The sequence below is a fragment of the Diabrotica virgifera genome, chromosome 1 (assembly GCF_917563875.1).
Source record: "Diabrotica virgifera virgifera chromosome 1, PGI_DIABVI_V3a".
In the NCBI taxonomy this organism is placed as follows: Eukaryota; Metazoa; Arthropoda; class Insecta; order Coleoptera; family Chrysomelidae; genus Diabrotica; species Diabrotica virgifera.
The window spans coordinates 155674489-155695718 of NC_065443.1; the positions used below are offsets into that span (position 1 = coordinate 155674489).

The 21230-nt window shown below is 31.9% G+C and overlaps 1 protein-coding gene across 3 annotated transcripts in view; it reads right to left on the reverse strand.

Annotated features, from left to right (window-relative positions):
• Positions 1 to 355: 355 nt before the first annotated feature.
• LOC126878771 (monocarboxylate transporter 14-like) overlaps positions 356 to 21230 on the reverse strand; it is a 158604-nt gene continuing 137729 nt past the window's right edge. For all 3 annotated transcript variants that reach the window (XM_050641666.1, XM_050641668.1, XM_050641667.1), the window contains exon 6: positions 356 to 15578. In XM_050641666.1, the coding sequence (XP_050497623.1) occupies positions 15274 to 15578 (305 nt within the window). In that variant the 3' untranslated portion in view covers positions 356 to 15273. The remainder of the gene's footprint in view (positions 15579 to 21230) is intronic.

Genomic DNA, 21230 nt, shown 5'->3' on the forward strand with positions numbered 1-21230 from the left:
ATTTACAAGTTCGTAGTTGATTTATTTCTCTAATTATTATTTTTTTTAATTTTGTTTTCTCAATCTCTTATACCTTTCTCAGGCATCGAGTTTTTATTATTTTTGTATTGTGTTAGTGTGTGATGTATAAATGCCTAGTTATTATATAAAGACGGCCTACCAAGAATCGCCAAATGTATTCGAACTACTGCAGCATCTCGAGAACTTTTTTAATACATAATAATGTCATGCTAGGCAAGATTCGAATCGAAGACCGTCCAAAGTTACAAAGGTAAGCGCTTTGCAAACTTTGTCATCGACATGGCTTTCTATCTAATTTGAATAAATACATTATTTATTTTTTTATGTTTCAACCTTTTTGGGATTCTAGTCAACGTCAATGAATATAGATAAAACCAAATACATGGTCATCTCGAAATCCCCTGTTGACAACACCTGACATTGGAGGGTAAACCGTTAGAGAGGGTCGTATAATTATCAGATTGAGGTTCGTCGAATGTTATGTTTGGTCGCAGCTTCTATATTGGGTAGAACATTGGACTCTGAAAACCCAATCCATTAAAAAATTGGAGGTTTTCGAAATATGGCTATATAGGCGTATTCTAAAATTTTCTCGGACTACAAAACTCTCAAACGAAGAAGTATTAAGACGAATCGGACGTGGTAGAAAGCTCATTAACACAATTAAAATAAGAAAAACATCGTATCTGGGCCACATACTTCGTAAAGATAAATACTCTCTGCTACACGTCATCATGCAAGGGAGAGTACAGTAGAGGGAAGAAAAGGCTTGGGAAGAAAGAAGACATCTTAGCTGAAGAATGTCAGAGATCTCAGTGTTGAACAGATATTTTACGTTGCGAAAGATTGGGAAGCGTTTAAAGAGTGATCACCAATTTTCGCGAAAAGACGGCACAATAAGAAGAAGAATCAACGTCATTATAAGGAAATTAAAAAAAGTGAGATTCAGATATTAATTTACCTTTATAGGCCACTAGGTAGACAACCACTTGATACTCCTATTTTGTTGGTACAGCAAATGTTAATTTTTTGGCTCATGTACATTTGTTCCAATTAATATAGTTACTTAATAAAGTAGTATTGAAATCTGAAGAGTATTGGATTGTTTAAGATATTCTTAAGATTAAATTGTTAACTCACCATTTTAAGATTTTTTATTATTCTATTATTTCTTATTATTCTAATACTGCTCTTTGAAAGTTTTTGCACATGAATAATCACTATGAGTGTTCTGTAATATTGTTTAAATGTTATATAATTTTCAGTTACAAAGTTGTATATAAGACGGTTGTCTCTGTTTGCATAATGTTAACTTGAAATAAATCAAACTACGAAAATTATAAATACACTGAATAAAATAGAGATGCCATTTTGCAATTTACACAATTTGTACATACGTTGTGAGTAAATATAGGTGTATAATATTAAGTAGGTCTTTTAAATAATTATATTAAAAATTACAAAAATATGAAAATTTAGCCCCTTCGTAGAAGAGAAATATATAAGTTAGTGAAACTACAATAGTGTGCATTGAACTCTTTTAGTCGTATTAAATATTGTCTTTGTTTGAGCATAAAGTTTTCATAAGGAATTTTAGATCAGCAATGGTTCAGTATAAACTATTTTAATAGTTTTTACATCAGTCTTTAGAAATTAAAAAAGTAATGAATTATATATACCTAGAGTTGATGTGGACATTAGATCTTAAGACCTAATAATGATGTTAAATAAAAAATTAACATTATATTCGAGGCAAATATTTAAATATAAAAAATACTAGATTTGTTGTTAAAGGTATATTTTAAAATACCCTAAATAAGAGTCACATTAAGACAAAACGTTTTCGGATTAAGAAATCCATCATCAGCGTTCTAAAAGCCAAAAAGTAGCATGCCTGAGCCACCAAAATGTGTTGGGTAAAAACCCTTTAAATGTGAACGGTTATGTTACGTTACATATTTATATAATGGTTAAATGATGTTCCAGATATGCCTGGATGTTACCCAGGGCAACACAGGACTCTTCCCACGTGGTTGGATTTTTTCTTTGAGAAATAAAACCTCACATATTGGATTTCAATGGCCAACTGAAGAGTTATTTTTTGCTATTTTTTGGCTTTTAGAACACTGATGATGAATTTCTTAATCCAAAAACGTTTTGTCTTAATGTGACCCTTATTTAGGGTATTTTAAAATATACCTTTTACAACAAATCTAGTATTTTTGTGATTTATAGTATACAGCCAGCTACAGGAAGTTTATTTTCCTCGTGGATTTAAATATAAAATTTGGAACTATACTAAAATCACAATAAAGATGAACTAGAAATAAACAAACCAATAAGACACGTTGAATATTACGAGGAGCACTCCAGAATGATGATTTACAATGTATAAACTTTGTAAATCATGATTTGAGATTTACAATGTATATACAATGTAGATGATAATTTGGGAGTGCTCCTCGTAACGTTTAACATGTCTTGGTTTATTTATTTCTAGTGCATCTTTATTGTGATTGTGATATAGTGAAAAATCTATTGCAATTATCAATTAGAGGAAAAAATAGTGGGTGGAGATATAAGCGAATCCATAAAATTATAAATAAGAAATTATTGGTACAATACTTCAAAAAGATATTACTTTGTATTTTAAAGAAAAAAATATTTCGCAAAATACGCAATGGTAGGTATACAATTTATAGATATTTTTTACAAACATATACAATCATAATCAAATCATTTTGAACATTTTGAAAATATAGCTACAATATTTTAGAGTAAGTACCTATAGATCTTTCGAGGATTAGAGAAAGAAAATAAATAGACTCCACAGGGGGATAAAAAGAATATAAAAAGAGTTTAAACTACCAATTTCTTTCTTTTAATAGAAATCATTCCAATAAGATAGAAGTATAGAAACAAGAATTATTATTGAAAACCGTTTTTGATAGTTCAAAATTACTAGAAGGTTCTTTACTTTAATAATCGCATAAAAACAAAAGGCTGTAAAGAGAGGAACTGATCAACAGTCCATATAACATTTATGTCTGGTTACACCAACAGATCTTAAACTTAAGACGTGCCTTAAGCATAGCTTGCTAAACATTGAGCCTTAGATCAATTTTTAACATACCACAATGGATTGCATCTTAAACTTCGTCTCAGTTAAGACGTGCTTAAATAAAAATCTAAAACTGTGGATCTATGAGCTGATCTGGGCTAAGCTGGAGCTTATGATTTATTGGTGCAACCAGGCATTAATATAATAAACTGATATATGGTCTTCTGACCAAAACAATGCTAATATATTACATAGAAAATTAAATTATATTCTTTTTATTTATAACGACTTAATACAAATTTCATCAAAATTTAAGAACTACGTATTACGTAATGTTCTTTTATTCATTCAGGCCTATAGTCTGTTCATTTTTCAGAACATGCTTTTGTGCGATGTAAATTATCAGCTACCTCTTTATCTTTTGAGACGTCTTCCTGATGGTCGACAGCTGTTCGGTTTGTCTACAAGATTTACTCGTAATAATCAATTTCTATCCATTCTTTTCATTTCTTCTTACCAACAACGACGTGGTTGTCTCCACAATATAACTACATATGTAGTCTTCGAACTACATAGATTTGATGTCTTCGCTTCTTATTCTTTACCTGTATAAGGGGAATACCTTTCATAAAATGGGCAATATTGGACCAGATTTGATAATCAACATAAACTGACCAAAACGTTGTTATTACAATTTAAAAACTAATGTTGCGAATATAAAAGACCAAAAGAGTTAAGTCTATATCTCCAAAGTAGGAATTATTTGGTAAATATAATCCAACATGTCATACCTATTTCCAAGAACTTATTAATAAAATTACGAAATCCTAATATTAAAAAATATAATAAAGATCTACAAAATAATGTAAAATTTATATAATCCTTTATTATTACATGTAAAGACTGGAAAATTTAAGATATAAAATAAGCAAATGATATGTACAGATATGCTTCGACAAGGCTTTATTAGATTGCAATATATTAGTAATCGTCACCTTTGAACTCATTTTGGCAGAGCTGTTTAGTTTTACAACTATATTATAGATTTAAATGTCAATGTCAATGAATGAGTGAACATATATTTGTTCCTCCTGGTTTTGAGAATCAAAAATACGTAGCAACAGACGGGCTTGATGGCCACACCTTTTGGGCACTCAGCCGTTGAGGAGAACAAAATTATTTTGCCAATTCAGCGGCTGAGTGACCAAGCACACACAGTCCGGACAGCGGAACACCGACTTAGGTCGGTTACTTGCTGCAGTAATACCCATTTTTTAGGACACAAGTCCAAAGCCAAGTAATAAATTAAATAAGTTATTAATAGGGAGAAAAGCTCTTCTAGCTACCCCTAAAATCAGGTAGCTTACCTCCTAAAATCAGTTTTGTGGAATAATTTTGGTATTGTCAAATGTTGTGTTATTAACCATTAATATTAATTTAAGCTTGAATACAATTCTGTTATTTTGATCATTAAGTGCCATTATCTAATACTCTATTATGTAGTCTGAAACTTAAAATACATAAAAAATAATCTCCACAAAGCCATAGACATTCCAAACCTATTCAAAGACGTAAGAATTTTGTAGAGCTTGTTTTAAGAATGTTGTTGTTTCTTTCATTAATTATTCAGTAGCAAACTTGAAACTAAGTCAAGAATGATAATTTCTGTAGGCATCAATGACAATGGTTTCATTAATACCAAATATCGGTCATGGATGTGCAAAAAGTGTTTAAAAGGGGTCAACTATACCTTTAAACTTGAAATTTAATACGTAATTAAATAGAATAAATTAAACTAAACTAAAATTAAATAACATCTTTGTAGACAGCATTGACGAGTCCAAAGAGTTACAAAATGAACAATTACTGCAAACTATAGATTTTAAACAAACCCAAAAATTTCTGCACAACGATATAATCTAGTAAGATCAAGACAAGATCTGAGAATTAAAATATTTAGATTACTGTCTTAAATTTTAAGATTTATTTGAATAGATTAGGTACCCACCTCAACAGGAAGATTCCCACTACAGGTGGTACCATGTGCGTATGACGCACATAATCTTAGTGAAAAAAAGTCAGTTTTGAAAAAGGAAAAAGTGGAAAAGTGAATAATTAAGACAATGTTTCCGCTTAATTTTAACACATTCTTTCAAATATTGAGATACATAATTTTCTATTATTTCACGGTTTTCAAAAAAGTCGGTGCATGAGATTGTAGCTAAATTATTAATCCAGTAAATTGGTTGTTTTGACAGAGGGACGAGAGGGACCATGAAAAAAAATTTTTTTTTTAATTGTTAAGTAATATTTTTTAAGAAGCTGACCACGACTGCACTGGCTTGTTTTTAGTACATATCATAATATTATAACTACTATCCTCAATGCTAATTAGGTACGAAATGTTGAATTCCAAACATCCTTATATGAATTATGTACGTAGTATGAATATGAATTATGTAATATGTAGTAAAAATATTTTTGAACGGTCTACAATATTATGGTCAAATAATTAATGCCCGGTTGCACCAACAGATCTTAAGCTTAAGTCGAGAATATCATAAGAATTAATATAATATAATTATAATATATTACAGTAAGAATACCATAATATAATAATAGATATAATTATTAATAAGGTAAGAATCTAAAATTATGGTGCAACGTAAGTGATACTCAAGGAGGCCCTATTTATAACTAGAGCTTAGCTAATCTGGAACTTAAGATCTGTTGGTGCAACCAGGCATAAGTAGTGTTCCTTGTCATATCAAAACAAGATAAAAGTCTACTTCTAAATTTGATGACTCTATAAACTATGTTAGTAAAAAAACTACTAACAATTATTGTTTCTTTATATTTAATAATCTGTGTAATAACTTAACTCCTCTGTAACAGTATGGGATTTCATGAAATGACATGGGATTACAAAGACACTACAATTGCAATGCATGACACAATCGAAATGATTTGTTATTAAAACAAATAAATAAAGTATTAAATAATAATTTTTGTTTGCTATAAATATGTATGGAAGGGGTCGTTTCTAACCTTTTGGTTGTCACAATATAAACAGAATAAGTATATAATATCAATGCAATAGCAGTGTTATGGATAAACGGTGGGATGACAAAAAATATCTATTAAATACAAATTATTGCTTCAAATCAGAGGTGTAACCAGGATGATCCTAAGGGGGGAGGGTTGCAACTACTTGATGGTCTCTGGGGGATGTAGAATAGTAATGGTGTTAAGCGTATAGAGCTCAAAGTACATCCAAAGGGGGTTATAACCCCAAAACCCCCCTGGTTACGCCTATGCTTCAAATTAACATTTACATTATCTTCATTTAAAACTCTACAGATAATATTACCGATGAAACATTAACGGAAGTCCCACCAAGAAATAAAGTAGGTACGGTGGGTATGCAATAAGTAGGGTAAGACTAATTAACAGTAAGCTAAGAAAACATTCAAACAGTTACTTAGAAATATACTAAGCCTTACTACTCCTATGTGTCTCCAGCGAAAAGACTTTAACAGTGACGCAAGAATCTGCAAATAAACTCACGAGTTACGGAACGAGCCAAGAAACGTGCAATGCTGGACGTGAACCTGCAAAACCATAAATAAGTATAACAAACCAACAAATCAGAAATAGATCAATAGTTCAAGACATCATCGAAAGAATCACGACGTTTAAGTGGAACTGGGCAGGGCACTTAGCTAGATAGAAAACATGATGGACGGTGGACCAAACGAATCATGGAATGGAGGCCCAGAAACTATAAAAGAAGCCGAGTATGACCACTGACTAGATGGGCCGACGAGATAAAAAGAGTAGCGGGAAACTGACTATAAACGACCCAGTGTAGAGAACACTGGAACGTACTGAGTTATATATCCAGCAAAGAACGTGATTGACTGATTGATGAAGGAAAGATTTCTTTCCTTCATCAATCATTTTCAAGGTTTCATTTTGTAGATTATACAAACGAAAATATAATGAGACTCAAAGAAAATGGAAATTTTTTTACATTTTTAACAATAGATACGGACGTTTCAATTGAAAAGAACGAAGAAGAAGAAGGAGCAATAATTATGCAAAAGGCTCATTTTGGATGAAATGTTCCAGAAATAAAAACGAAGCCATTTATTTTGGTTATTGGCAATAATGTCGATTAAATGATGGTTAGATTGGATCTTTAATAGAAAAATTCTCGAACGGGCTTGAGCAAACTAAGAACATATAATTAGCAGTACGATACTTATATCGCGAAAATAAAAAAGTCCACATTTCCACATTGAACCTATGCTAACGATAGCCAAACAAAAATGAAAGCAAAAATATATATCACAACGTGTTTTAAATGTAAACAAATTAAAATATAATGAATATGAAGAAAGAGTACCTAATAGTTGAAGTGAGCATAGGACGTTATAAGATATAAAACATTTACAATGGGATAAACACGAAATATTTCGGAATCAGATAATCTTTAAAAAAACCAAAAAAGATAACACTTTCTGTTTCTCCGAAATATTAATACAGCTCCCGGAGCGAACTATAGCCGATGACAAACGCTGTCGTCGGTCGTACATCCACCTAAACTTTACGCAGAGATGATCTCTCTCACCGGCCATGGTTCGCTTCGGGAGCTGTACATTAGTTTGATCTGACCATTTAATTTTATAAAACCTTTTAAAATGTTGAACAATCCTGGTGAGTTTGGGCAAAACCAAACTGCAAAAAGATTAAAAACGACCTCTTTTGTTAAGTCTCAGATGACAATAGTCTACTATAAAAATTTAACACATTGACTGCCTCTTAAATGTACGAAAGTATCAAGAGTCTTCTTCTAAAAAGCTATGAAATTAATGAGAGACAAAAACCAAAAGAGACTAAGTATATATGAAAAATGTTTTTTGGTTTAAGTAGGTACAGCGCATGTAGTATTTGTTAGATGATAATAACTAATAAGACTTCTTAATACTTTCGTAAATAAATAATTTACTGTTAGATATCTAATTCTATATTGGTTCTAAGCTAACTGTTCTTAATCGAGTTATACAAAGTATTCTTAAAGATTGCAGTCACATAAAATGTATACAAACGACACACCTACTTTTATGCAAATACGAATGTGGTTACCTTCCTGATTTACGTTTTTGGTAAGTAGGTAGTACTTAATTAAAATTTCTATAAAAACTTACACTTTGGTTGTTTTCAACGAGGCCTTTGGTCAAATATGTACAATCAATTTAGTAAATTAAAGTGCACTTAAACGGTAAGTACTTGTGAAGTGTTAAGGAAAATTATAAATTGTCTAATTAGTAATCACTTGATATTTTTGAGATTTTGGTATTTCTTGATATTTTTGAAAATTACCTTTAACATACGATTAATTTTTGGTTCGTTGTGATTTAGCAAGTTATCCCTGACGTTGACAACCGGTCTGGTAAATTTCCCCCACTTTGCTGATTATCGAAAGATACATGTTTGGAGACGCCACAATGTTTAGTTCCTGAGATATACAGGGTGAGGCAAATAAAGGGCCTATTAGAAATATCTCGAGAACTAAAGGCAACAGAATAATGAAAATTTGAATTAAGGGGTGGTTTTGAAGAGTCATCTATTTAATGAAAATATTTTCATCTATTTGCTACTTCCGGTTATACCGGAAGTTGCTTATAACTTCGTTTTTTTTAATGGGACACCCTGTATATTTTTAGATTTTTGGACTCTCTTCGATGCCTTCTTTCTTAAAATATGAGGTTTTGTAATGTTATACAGGGTATTTTAAAAGATAATTACGTTTTTTTATTAATTTCGTAGCAACATTCACACCCTGTAGAATTGTAGTAGTTTGACATCTAAAACTCTACTTACGTTCAAATTATTTTTAATATAGTCTGCTATTGTTAATAATCATTAGTATAGCTAAATTTTTAATTTCAGTATACAGGGTTGGTCGAAACTCGGAATGAGTATTTTCTGAGTTTTCTTAAATGGAACACCCTGTATTTTAGTATTGTATTGAAATGATATTTTATGGTACTTTTTTATCTCTTAAGCATTCCCTATACCTAACTGCTTTAATTTGTGCTTAATTGTTAATCGCACCAACAATCTTAACTACGTAGGTATTTTGATTGCTAAACCATTATTGGTAATTTTAAGGATCAGTCTGGATTAATATTCATTTATTTCTGAAAAATTATTTGTGACTGAATTTTTTCACGGCCAACCTAATAAAATTTTACGTATTTTTTGTTGCAATTAATGTTTAGCTTGAATCACCAATAACTCACAAATTAAAGCAATTAGGTATAGGGAATACTTATAAAATAAAAAAGTACCATAAAATATCATTTCATTACAATACCAAAATGCAGGGTGTTCCATTTAAGAAAACTCAGAAAATACTCATTCCGAGTTTCGACCAACCCTGTATAATTAAAAATTTAGCTATACTAATGATTATTAACAATAGTAGACTATATTAAAAATCATTTGAACGTAAGTAGAGTTTTATATGTCAAACTACTACAATTCTACAGGGTGTGAATGTTGCTACGAAATTAATAAAAAAAAAACGTAATTATCTTTTAAAATACCCTGTATAACATTACAAAACCTCATATTTTAAGAAAGAAGATATTAAGGAGAATCCAAAAATGTAAAAATATACAGGGTGTCCCATTTAAAAAAACGAAGTTATAAGCAACTTCCGGTATAACTGGAAGTTGAGATGAAAATATTTTCATTTAATAGATCATCCTTCAAAACCGCTTCAATCCAATTTTCATGATCCTGTTGCCTTTAGTTCTTGAGATATTTCTAATAGGCCAGTTATTTGCCTCACCCTATATACTACTGTATAGAAAGCATACTGTTGAAAAAGCAGCAAAATACGCCTGATTTTTTAAATGACTTTGGTTAAGATATACATAAACTTTTGTGATTCGTCTTTAAGGTAGGTATGGAAAAATCTTACTGCAAAACTACTACTATTTTGCAACAAGTAGCGAGTGAGATCCATCTTCAGAAATTTACTGCCACATTGCACGAGCAAGAACCAGCTAGCAGGAAGAAAATTCTTGTTGACCTCGATATAAATCTGGATCTGAAGATCAGAATATATTATCTATTTTCCGTGCTTCTCCACCAAACAGACCCATGAACCACAACAGATGCCATGCTTAAAAAACTAGAAGCTTTCGGGATCTCGTGTTATAATGAGAAGATTGCGCATTAGTTGGATGTACATAATATGTAACAGGGTCCTTCCATCATCTCTTCGGTTTTTCTCTGCCTCTCTTTCCCTCAACTTCTAACAGAGCTTTCCTCCGTCCTACATAGTTCTCATTTCTATATCTAGCATGACCAAATCATTGCAGTCTTTGTTCTTAAATGTTTTTGAGCCTGTAGTTACCTGACTCTTTCATCATTTTTAATATTCATATTTTAGCTACCTACATCTTAAACCTTCTTTACAGGCCACACCGCTTCACTATAGCAACTTCACCGCTATACACTAACATAGGCTTCCTCACATGTATAACTTTCCTTTCAGCGCTTTCCTCATGAGAGCAAATGTCAAGGTCAAGCAGATCATAGAAATAGCGACGTAGTCCAAGAAATTAACTCTTAACGTCTAAGATTGGCTGGTCCCGTCTATAGATTCCCTAATAACCTTCCTAATTTACGAACAATGGTGCTACCCACTGACCCAACTATCATGGACGACCGTTCGAGATGAAAGCGAGTTGTACAGTCCCACCCGGGTGGTAGAGCTACGGGAATAGTAGATCCAGCTCATTCACTTTGAGTTAAACCAACCAGCCTGTATCCTGTGGGAAATTTCCCAATCTAGTGTACCATATTCCGTTGAACCAATGGTAGGGGAGCAAAATGTGCTAGATGTGCAGTCACTCGAGCGCTTTGGTGACCTATTGGGTTGTGAAGAGTAGGTCCTAAAACCAAAAAAAAGTTAAGTAAAGTTTTCCATTTTAGTGAGGACTTGTCCATTTTTAATTTAATTTTCCATTTCCAACAGTCGTTTTTTTAGATTATAGCGCCAGCTATCCATAATTCGAAAAAATGTCTCGAATAAAAGTTACTTATTTTTACGTAAGGAATCCAAATCTGTAATAAAAAATGGGGGCTCCCATTTAAGATTTTAAAGTAACCCCCCAACCCACCTCCGTGGGGGTCGTGTTTAGTGCCATTCGATAGATTTTTCAAAAATATTGAATAAGTGTATTTCTCAGTTTTTTGATCAGATATTTATTTCGTGAAATTCGTATATTCGATATATTATACTATATTCGTATTTAAAATATTAAATTTAACCCCCACCCCTCTCCATGGGAAGTCGTCTTTGGTATCATTCGATAGATTTTTGAAAAATATTGAGTACGTATTTTTTAGTTTTTCGATCTGTCATTCATTTCGCGAAATATTCGCTTTTTTCTTGTGAAATTTTGGGACTTACCCCTTTCCTTACGCCCCGCTCAAATCGTCAGATTTTTGAAATATACACTGTCTTGCATGTACTTAACTTACCTTATCTTAATCTGACGATTTCGAGTTTTTCTAAGGATATTTTCTCCCCTGCATTAAGAGCCAATATATGGTAGAGGTACATTTTCAGGGTACAAGGTTTCTCCCCATGTAATAATCTGACGCGCTCGAGTAACTGCAAAAATCCCCGCTTGGGCTCCCCTACCATAATAAGGTATTAAATTTTTCTACTCGTCCCCTCTCCAACCCTTCAACTTCTCCTTCAATATTTTTTTGCTCTCTTCCATGTATACCTATCTATATTTATTCACTAGGTATAGATTTTATATTTTATTCTTATTTTAAAATGTGCTGCTACGACTTTAGTAAGAATTTCCATAAAACACAGGCTTCTACAGCCACTATGCTTGTCTTATAATTTATTTATGAATTATTTAAAAGGCGTACGTTGTAAATACCACTGGTACGAATTGTATTTACACAGGAATTAAGATACCCATGGTAAATACGAGAACATAGCAATATAAAACATTAATTAAAGCTGTTTGTATAGAACTTTATACTGGTGAAAAGTACTGACACAATACAGGGCGAGGCAGATAAACGGCCTATTAGATCTTGAGAACGAAAGGCAACAGAATCATAAAAATTGGAATGAAGGTGTTTTGAAAAGTGATGTATTTAATGAAAATATTTTCATTTATTTGCTACTTCCGGTTATACCGGAAGCTGTTTATAACTTCGTTTTTTTTTAATGGGACGACCTATATATTTTTATATTTTTGGATTCTCCTCGACGTCTTCTTTCTTAAAATATGAGGTTTTGTAATGTTATACAGGGTAGTTTAAAAGATAACTACGTTTTTTTCTTAATTTCGTAGCAATATTCACACCCTGTGAAATTGTAGTAGTTTGACATCAGAAGACTCTATTTATGTTCAAATGATTTTTAATATAATCTACTATTGTTAAGAATTGTTAGTATAGCCAAATTTTTAATTTTAATATACAGGGTTGGCCAAAACTCGGAATGAGTATTTTCTGAGTTTTCTTCAATGGAACACCCTGTATTTTAGTATTGTAATGAAATGATATTTTATAGTATCTACTTTTTGTTTCTTAAGCATTCCCTATAGCTATAGCTAACGTCTTTAATTTGTGCTTAATTGTTAATTGCACCAATAATCTCAACTACGTAGGTATTTTGATAGCTCAACCATTATTGGTAATTTTAATGATCAGTCTAGAGTCTAAATTAATATGTATTTATTTCCGAAAAATTATTTGTGATTGAATATTTTCACGGTCAACCTAATAAAATTTCACGTATTTTTTGTTGCAATTATTAATGTTTGGTTTGAATCACCAATAACTAAAGCAGCTAGGTATAGGAAATGCTTAATAAAAAAGTACTATAAATAGTTATTTATGATATAAGTGTTAAAAGTACACGTTTAAGGCACGCATGTGAAAGTTTGCAGAATGAGCGATAGCGAGTTCTGCAATTCACATGAGTGCCTTAAAAATGTACTTTTTAACACGCATATCATACAATATTTTTTCTACAAACGTAATTACAGGACAATATCTACAAAAACTTTTACTTGAACTTGACTGACATTCCATTTTTATATTTTTTTGACACTACATCAAAATTGTCGATACGGTCAATACCAACTGCAGTGCCTTAAAAATATTTTTTTCTACGACCGTTTAATAACATGCTCATTATTCGCTATTTTTTCATAGATAATAGCACCCATTACTGTACCCGTGAGTAATAATTCATTACTCACGAGCTGAAGTTACTTACGGGTCATTACTCACGGGCTGAAGTTAGATTCAAGTGGCGCATGCCACTTTTAATATTAATCGTATATAAACAGCACAGTAATTATTGTAATTTATACCAATAATTAACTTCGAAAAAATTTTAAAGCAATTTTAACTATAGCAATGTCAGTATATTTTTTACGTTTATATCTTGTTTACTAAAAATTTTGACGTTTATCATTTAATTTAGTGACAGTGACATTAGCGCATTTTGTTTATGTTAATTGGAATTTATAACTAATGTTGTGTTTGTTTTAAAGTTATATTGTGTTAAATATGTTATAACATATTATGTATAGTTATATTATTATATTATATATAGTTGAATGTAAATATACATTATAACTATATATTATGAAATACGTCCACCGACAACAGCCATTTCCTATTTATTAGATTCACTGACAGTAGGTACAAATTTAAGCTTATAATTTTTCGGAAACGAATAGAACTAATATCGTCTATTTCTAGTTGTATTTTTACAATAAATAAGAATTTAGTAATAGTAGGCAACTAATTATTCAGCCACGTATTAGGGGTAAATAGCATTTAGGTATTTTTGTAAATTATTATAATTTAAATCTCGCGTAGTTGATAATTAAATTTTTTACTAATTAAAATAAAAAAAGGTCGTAGAAAAAGTATAGTATTCTACTCGCATGTAATGGCTATTACTCACTCTGACGAATTACGACACTCGCCTACGGCTCGTGTCGCAAACTTCATCATCGTGAGTAATAGCGATCATTACATGCTTGTTGAATAATATACTATAAAGCACTAGTGCCTTAAAGTAGCATTTTTGACGCTCGTATGGAGTGCTAAAAATTGCACTTTTAACACGGTTGTAGAGAAACATTATTTCATTACAATACTAAAATATAGGGCGTTCCATTTAAGAAAACTCAGAAAATACTCATTCTGAGTTTCGACCAACACTGTATACCTACTAAAATTCAAAATTTAGCTATACTAATAACTTTTAACAATAGTAGACTATATTAAAAAGCATTTGATCATAAATATAGTTTTTAATGTTAAACTACTACAATTCTACAAGGTGTGACAACTGCTACGAAATTAATAAAAAAAAAACGTAATTATTTTTTAAACTACCCTATATAACATTACAAAACCTCATATTTTAAGAAAGAAGACATCGAGAAGAATCCAAATATGTAAAAATTTACAGGGTGTACTATTTACAAAAACTATTTATAACTAATTTATAAACTATTTATAAAAAAGTTAAAAGCAACTTCCGGCATAACCGGAAGTAGCAAATAGATGAAAATATTTTTATTAATTAGATCACTCTTCCAAACTTCTTCATTCCAATTTTCATGAATCTGGCCTTTATTCCTCGAGATTTTTTCAAGTTTTTATATCCCCAAATCTTATTACTGTTTATGATCATATTCTCAGGATTGAATGAATTTTGTTAAAATATGCACAATAAATATATTAATTTCTGTTTAATTAAGTGTGTACAAAGTTATCTCAATTTTAAACCACGTCATAAAAATAGGTGCTTCGTTTACTTCAGTACAACTCATTGTTAGCCGATTATCATTGTCATAGTATAACACAATCTCTTCGTCAAATGAATGTGGATCTTGTGTTCGTCAAAGAATCGCATTCTTGAAGGCATTGTCTACTCAAGCCATTTTAGTACTCTTACCTGCTCTTATCGCTTTGTTCATACTGACTCTAGCCTTCCAGCATAAGTGATAGACTCATGAAAGCTAGACGAGTTTCCAGAACGTCGCTCCAAGCCTTAAGCATTCAGCTCAAGCCGTAAGCAGTGAGTAGTCAACGTGTTAATAAACCTATCTTTATACTCCTTCTTCGATTTTTCTGTTAACGGGCATCCGATCCTCGTGCATGATTATTTTGTCTTTGCTTGCATTCTTTTGTATTATTGGGATAACAAAAGAGAGTATGGTTGAGAGGGCAAAGAAACCACTGGCTGCCATAAAACCATAGGAATACGAAGATGAGTTGATGATGATTCCGTGTAATGGTGGTCCGATCAGAGCTCCAGCTCCTCTGAATAAGATGAGTAGTCCAAATGCACTTGTTAGTTTTTCTAATCCTAAGAATTCGACTAGCAGGATTGATGTGAGTGAGATGTATCCGGCTGAAAAATTGTACAAATTTGAATTAAAGTTTACTGATACATAAAGTACGTAACAATAGCATAATACAGTGTGCGCCAAAACAAACGACAGTGAAAAACTAAAGCTTTATTAAACATCAAAAATTAAATAACAACATTTCAAATAATGCGAATTTTAAGTTTTGCTTCTATACAAAATGTGTTCAAAGTGCTCGCCATTGCGTTCCAAGCAGTACTCATAACGCTTAACAAGATTGCTTAGCATGTTATTAAAAATAGGCTGCTGCATTCTTCTGAAAAAGGTCAAAAATTTTTCACGGAGTTCATCAATAGTTGCCGGTGGGTTTTCTGCAAAAACGGCTTATTTCTGCATACCCCATACGTAAGCATCAAGAGTTGTTAGATCAGGTGAATGAGAAGGGTAAGGGAAATTCATGTTACGGGAACTTACGCGGTCTTCAAAATTTTCTCGAATCAGATCTAAGGATGCTCTCGTGGTATGACAAGTAGCCCCATTCTGTTGGAACCATTGGGTATTCAACTGTATGTTTCTGGCACGACAGAATTGTCTGAGATCAATAAAAAATGGTGTCAAAATTTGTTCTGTATATCGCACTTGATTTGGTGTAACGGGTCTTCTACGCTCGTCTTCCACGAAGTAAGGGCCCAATATTTCATTACCTGACACTGCGCACCAAATCGTTACACGGTCACTATGAAGAGGTTTCTCTACGATGATGTCTGGTCGTTCAAAACCAAGAAAACGATTTGTCCGTCGATTGATAAATCCATTCAGATGGATGTGACATTCGTCTGTAAACCACACATCAGAAAAAAAATAGGGGTTGTTCATAAACCATTGCCAAGACTGAAGCACAATAAACAACTCTTGATTTCTTGTCTTGTCTTGTCAAGTGTTGCCCAATCTGTATTTATAGGGAAAACCACCAATCTTCTTAAACATTCTTCGGGTAGACGTTTCACTCAAATTCATTTTTAGAGATATTCTGCGGAGACTTCTTTTTCGTGATTCTAACACCTGTTGAAATAGCCTTCCTTGATTCGCATTTGTTTGTCACAGTAAATGGACGACCAGTACAGCTTTTGCGTTGAGTTAGAATGCTTCCTGTTCGTCGACATTTTGCAACGACTCTTAACAAGTCCTTATTAGTAGGTGCAGACTTCTGAAACTCTTTCCGAAATTGATTGGCAACCATTAATAAACTAGGTCCATTTGATCGCCCATTCCCGTATGAGCGGAAATAATACTCAATAATAAATATTTTTTCTTGTGTTGTAAGCACCACTTCGAATCTTTTTGACTGTTTGTTAGAATAAACAAAAATATTTTTAAATTGAAAACTTATTGGTACATTTCCCTGGTGACACCTCCAAGGCTTTTATGCAAGCCAAATGGATGCTGCAGTAAAGACAAAAATGGAAGGAATTCTACACTATACAATTCACAACCCCCTCTGTAGTTTGGTAAAGTTTCAACGGAAAATGCACCTAGTTACTCCACGGAGTAATACTACTATAAAATAAAAAACTGCTATCCTTCGTTGAGGTAAAAGAGAAATACAAGGTATGGTAGGTACAAAGGCCTTACGACCAAATGCCACAGACTAATGAGTCTCGCTTGATTTAAGAAGCAGAAGAAGACGTTACAAATATAAATCAATAACCGAAGTCCTTTCCAAACAAACCGAATAAAATATTTCATGTTCTCGTGTGAAATTTTGTGTATTTATGAAAACAATAATATGTAAACGGGTTGTGATAAGAGATGACACAACCAAAACAACCAAAACTTAACAACCTTAATTTGTAATGTCATTGTAATGACATTAATTTTAACTTCCTAATTTTTTATAGCTTCACTATGTGTACAATGTCAATGTCGATTGTGATGTATGTGTAACCTGGATAGAACATAATGATAAAGCAATCAAGGCCAGAAACGAATATCAAAATGACGTAGAAAAAGCTAAGCTATTTACAAAAGGTACGGTATATAATCTTAATTTTCAGTTAATCTCTAATATCAGATTTATTCTAGGTAATTATGTTGCATAGGATGGACACATTCAAGGAAATCATTTTCACTCCTCGGATAATTGCATTTAACCAAAGTTTCGTTCCATTAGGAACTAGGAGCAAGCAATATCCATTTGCTGTTGTATGGCATGAAGCCATCTCAGGGCGATCTAAGAAAGATATTGTATCGGCATTTTATGCCTTTCTGTTAGCTAATAGGGATGCCACAAATATCACAATCTGGTTAGACAACTGCTCCAGCCAGAACAAGAACTGGACATTGATTAGTTTTTTAATATTATTCATTGTAAATTCGTCAGTAATAGCTGATGAAAGTGTAATTTTGAAGTATTTTCAGCCAGGGCACACATTCATGGCGGCAGATTCGTTCCACCACCAAGTAGAAATGTCACTTAAAAGAATGACGAAAGTTTATGATTTTAATGATTTTATACAAGCAGTTTTAAATGCCAATTCTTCTAAAGTTAATGTACATTCAATGAAAATCGGAGACTTTTTTAAATTCACTGATTATACAGGGTGTCCCGAAAAGATTGGTCATAAATTATACCACAAATTCTGGGGTCAAAAATAGGTTGATTGAACCTCACTTACCTATATACAATAATGCACACAAAAAAAGTTACAGCCCCTTGAAGTTACAAAATGAAAATCGATTTTTTTTCATATATCGAAAACTCTCAGAGATTTTTTATTGAAAATTGACATGTGGCATTTTTACGACAGCAATATCTTAAAAAAAAAATTAAGTAAAATTTGTGCACCCCATACAAATTTTATGGGGGTTTTGTTCCCTTAAACCCCCCAAACTTTTGTGTACGTTCCAATTAAATTATTATTGTGGCACTATTAGTTAAACACATTATTTTTAAAACTTTTTTGCCTCTTAGTACTTTTTCGATAAGCCAGTGTTTATCGAGATATTTTGAATATTTTTCGAATCCACCACATATATTTGTATATGGTTAAGTACGGTTATAGAGACCTGTTAATAATCTGAAAATTTATTTATAATTTACATTTTTAGGTATATTTTGAAAAAGAAGCTACATCTCGATAAAAGGTGACTTATGAACAAAAGACTAAGAGACAAAAGTTTTAAAAACACTGTGTTTAACTAATGGTACCACAATAATAGTTTAATTGGAACGTACACAAACATTAGGGGGGTTTAAAGGAACAAAACCCCCATAAAATTTTTACGTAAATATATGGAAAAAGAAGCCGCATCTCAATAAAAACTGGCTTATCGAAAAAAGACTAGGAGGCAAAAAAGTTTTAAAAACGTTGTGTTTAACTAATGGTACCACAATAATGAATTAATTGGAACGTACACAAAAGTTTGGGGGGGTTTAAAGGAACAAAATCCCCATAAATTTTTTATGGGGTGGACAAATTTCACTATAATTTTGTTTTAAGATGCTCCTGACATAAGAATTATACAGGTCCATTTTCAATAAAAAATCTCTAATAGTTTTCGATATATTGAAAAAAATCGATTTTCATTTTGTAACTTCAAAGGGCTGTAACTTTTTTTGTGAGCACATTTGTACTAAGGTAAGTTAGGTTCAATCGAACTATTTTTGACCCCAGAATGTGTGGCATAATTTATGACCATTCTTTTCGGGACACCCTGTATATCAAAACATAAGTTGAAAAATATGAACCCACGTTTTTATTTAAAGGATATTGTATCCTTGAAATTTGAGAGGGGCAAAAAATTATATCGTATTAAACTAAAAATAAATGTATAAAAAATATACAAATGCCATCTTAACTAAACCAGTACATAAGGCAGAGTGTCGAGGAATTACTATGGAGAGGAAGACAAATTTAATAACAAAATTAAAGTCTCATGCCCTCAAATCGTTTGCCTTTCTGGGAAGATTTGCCAGTCGGTTTGTTTGTGTGAAACACTAGACGAAGATTAAGGTGTTTTATATATTTTGTGATTTCTTTTTTACTAATAAATTAATTTTCTTAATATTTTAAATTTATTAATTTAATAGGTGATGCACTTAGTACATATTAATTAATGTTTCTTTATAAATAGGATCCCTTCTACTAAGTTAATTAGTCCTAACTACCGATATATTCAAATATCTTTTTTTGTGATGATATAAGTGAAAATAATATTGTACTGTTAAATCCAATAATAATTATCAACTAACTCAGGCAGAAAATCTTAAAAATCTTGTGATCATCAATTTTTTTTTGGCAAGCAATTATTAAAAAAACCGTGATATTTCAAAACTGTAATTTTGCAGAGAGGACCTCTTGTCTTAGGAGGGCAGAATTGTGAAGGATATGGTTTAATAGTTTATTTACGAGTTTATTCAACTTTCTGCAAATTGAATAAATTGCCAAATACTGTTACAATAACGTTCTCGTTTAAATTATATTTGTGCAAGTATCAAGGTTCAAAGGTTTTGTTACTATGCAAAAATCAATAGCCTTTTTGATGAGTAGTAGATTATTGGTGAGCTTATAAATTTTGGGGGTTAGGAATGTTTTGAGGGCAGTCTATTCTAAAAAATTTACCTAATCAACAACTGTAGTCTAATAATTACCAGTAACTGTGAATAGAACCATTTTTACTCCACGACTTAAAATAATTATTCTCAATCGTCGATCGAGAAAAAAACGGACACACGGCATTCGAAACTTACAATATTATATTTGAATTGTATATTTTGTACATTTTATACATTGGTCTTTCGAGCCGTCCTTGTTCACTTATATTTTTTTGTATAAATTTGTAAGCGTTTGCTTCTACGTCTGTTTTAGTTTTCTATTTTACGAACTCTTATACGGATTACTAAATATTGCAACTAGGTACTTGACTACGCGTTCAAAGGGAAACCGCAAACCAAAGAAACATGAAACGTTAAACATGAAACATGAAACGTTAAACATGAAACATGAAACGTGAAACACGTTAAAACCCTGCTAAACTGCTAAACAAATAGAAGTCCGCATACCAATAAAAAGAGTGTGATTCATGCGCGTGAAACATTTTTATTTTCGAAAGGCTGCACACCAAAGAAACATTAAACGTGAAACATGAAACATGAAACGTGAAACACGTTTCATGAAAATAAAACACTGCTAAACAAATAGACACCCGCCCATATATGAAACAAGTGTGATTCATGCCCATGAAACATTTCTATCTTCTTGAAACGTGTTTCATGAAATAGGTCGTGTTCTATTTTTCGGTTTCAGTTTCATTGTTTTGAATAATTAATTACGTGAGTAAAATGACTGTCGATCAAGATTTTGATATTGTATTGGTTTTTGTGGTGGAGCAGAACAAAGAGTTTTTCCAATTTTCCCATTTTTCCCGTATCCATCCCAAAAAAGGAGAATTAATAAAAAAAGTGATTTTCTTGGAATCCTTCACACACCATGCCCATGCCCCATAAAATGATTCATATATTATTTTGTGCACGTTCTTATTACCCATGCATGGACATCAAAAGCGAATTCCTGGTGCAACCGCTGTAGACAAAAAAAAAATAAAAACAAAACGGGGGGTTGAAAAACATTTTTTTTTTGCTTTTTGACTCATATGGGCCTATATTCCATCAATATATCATAAATATATGGTTATTG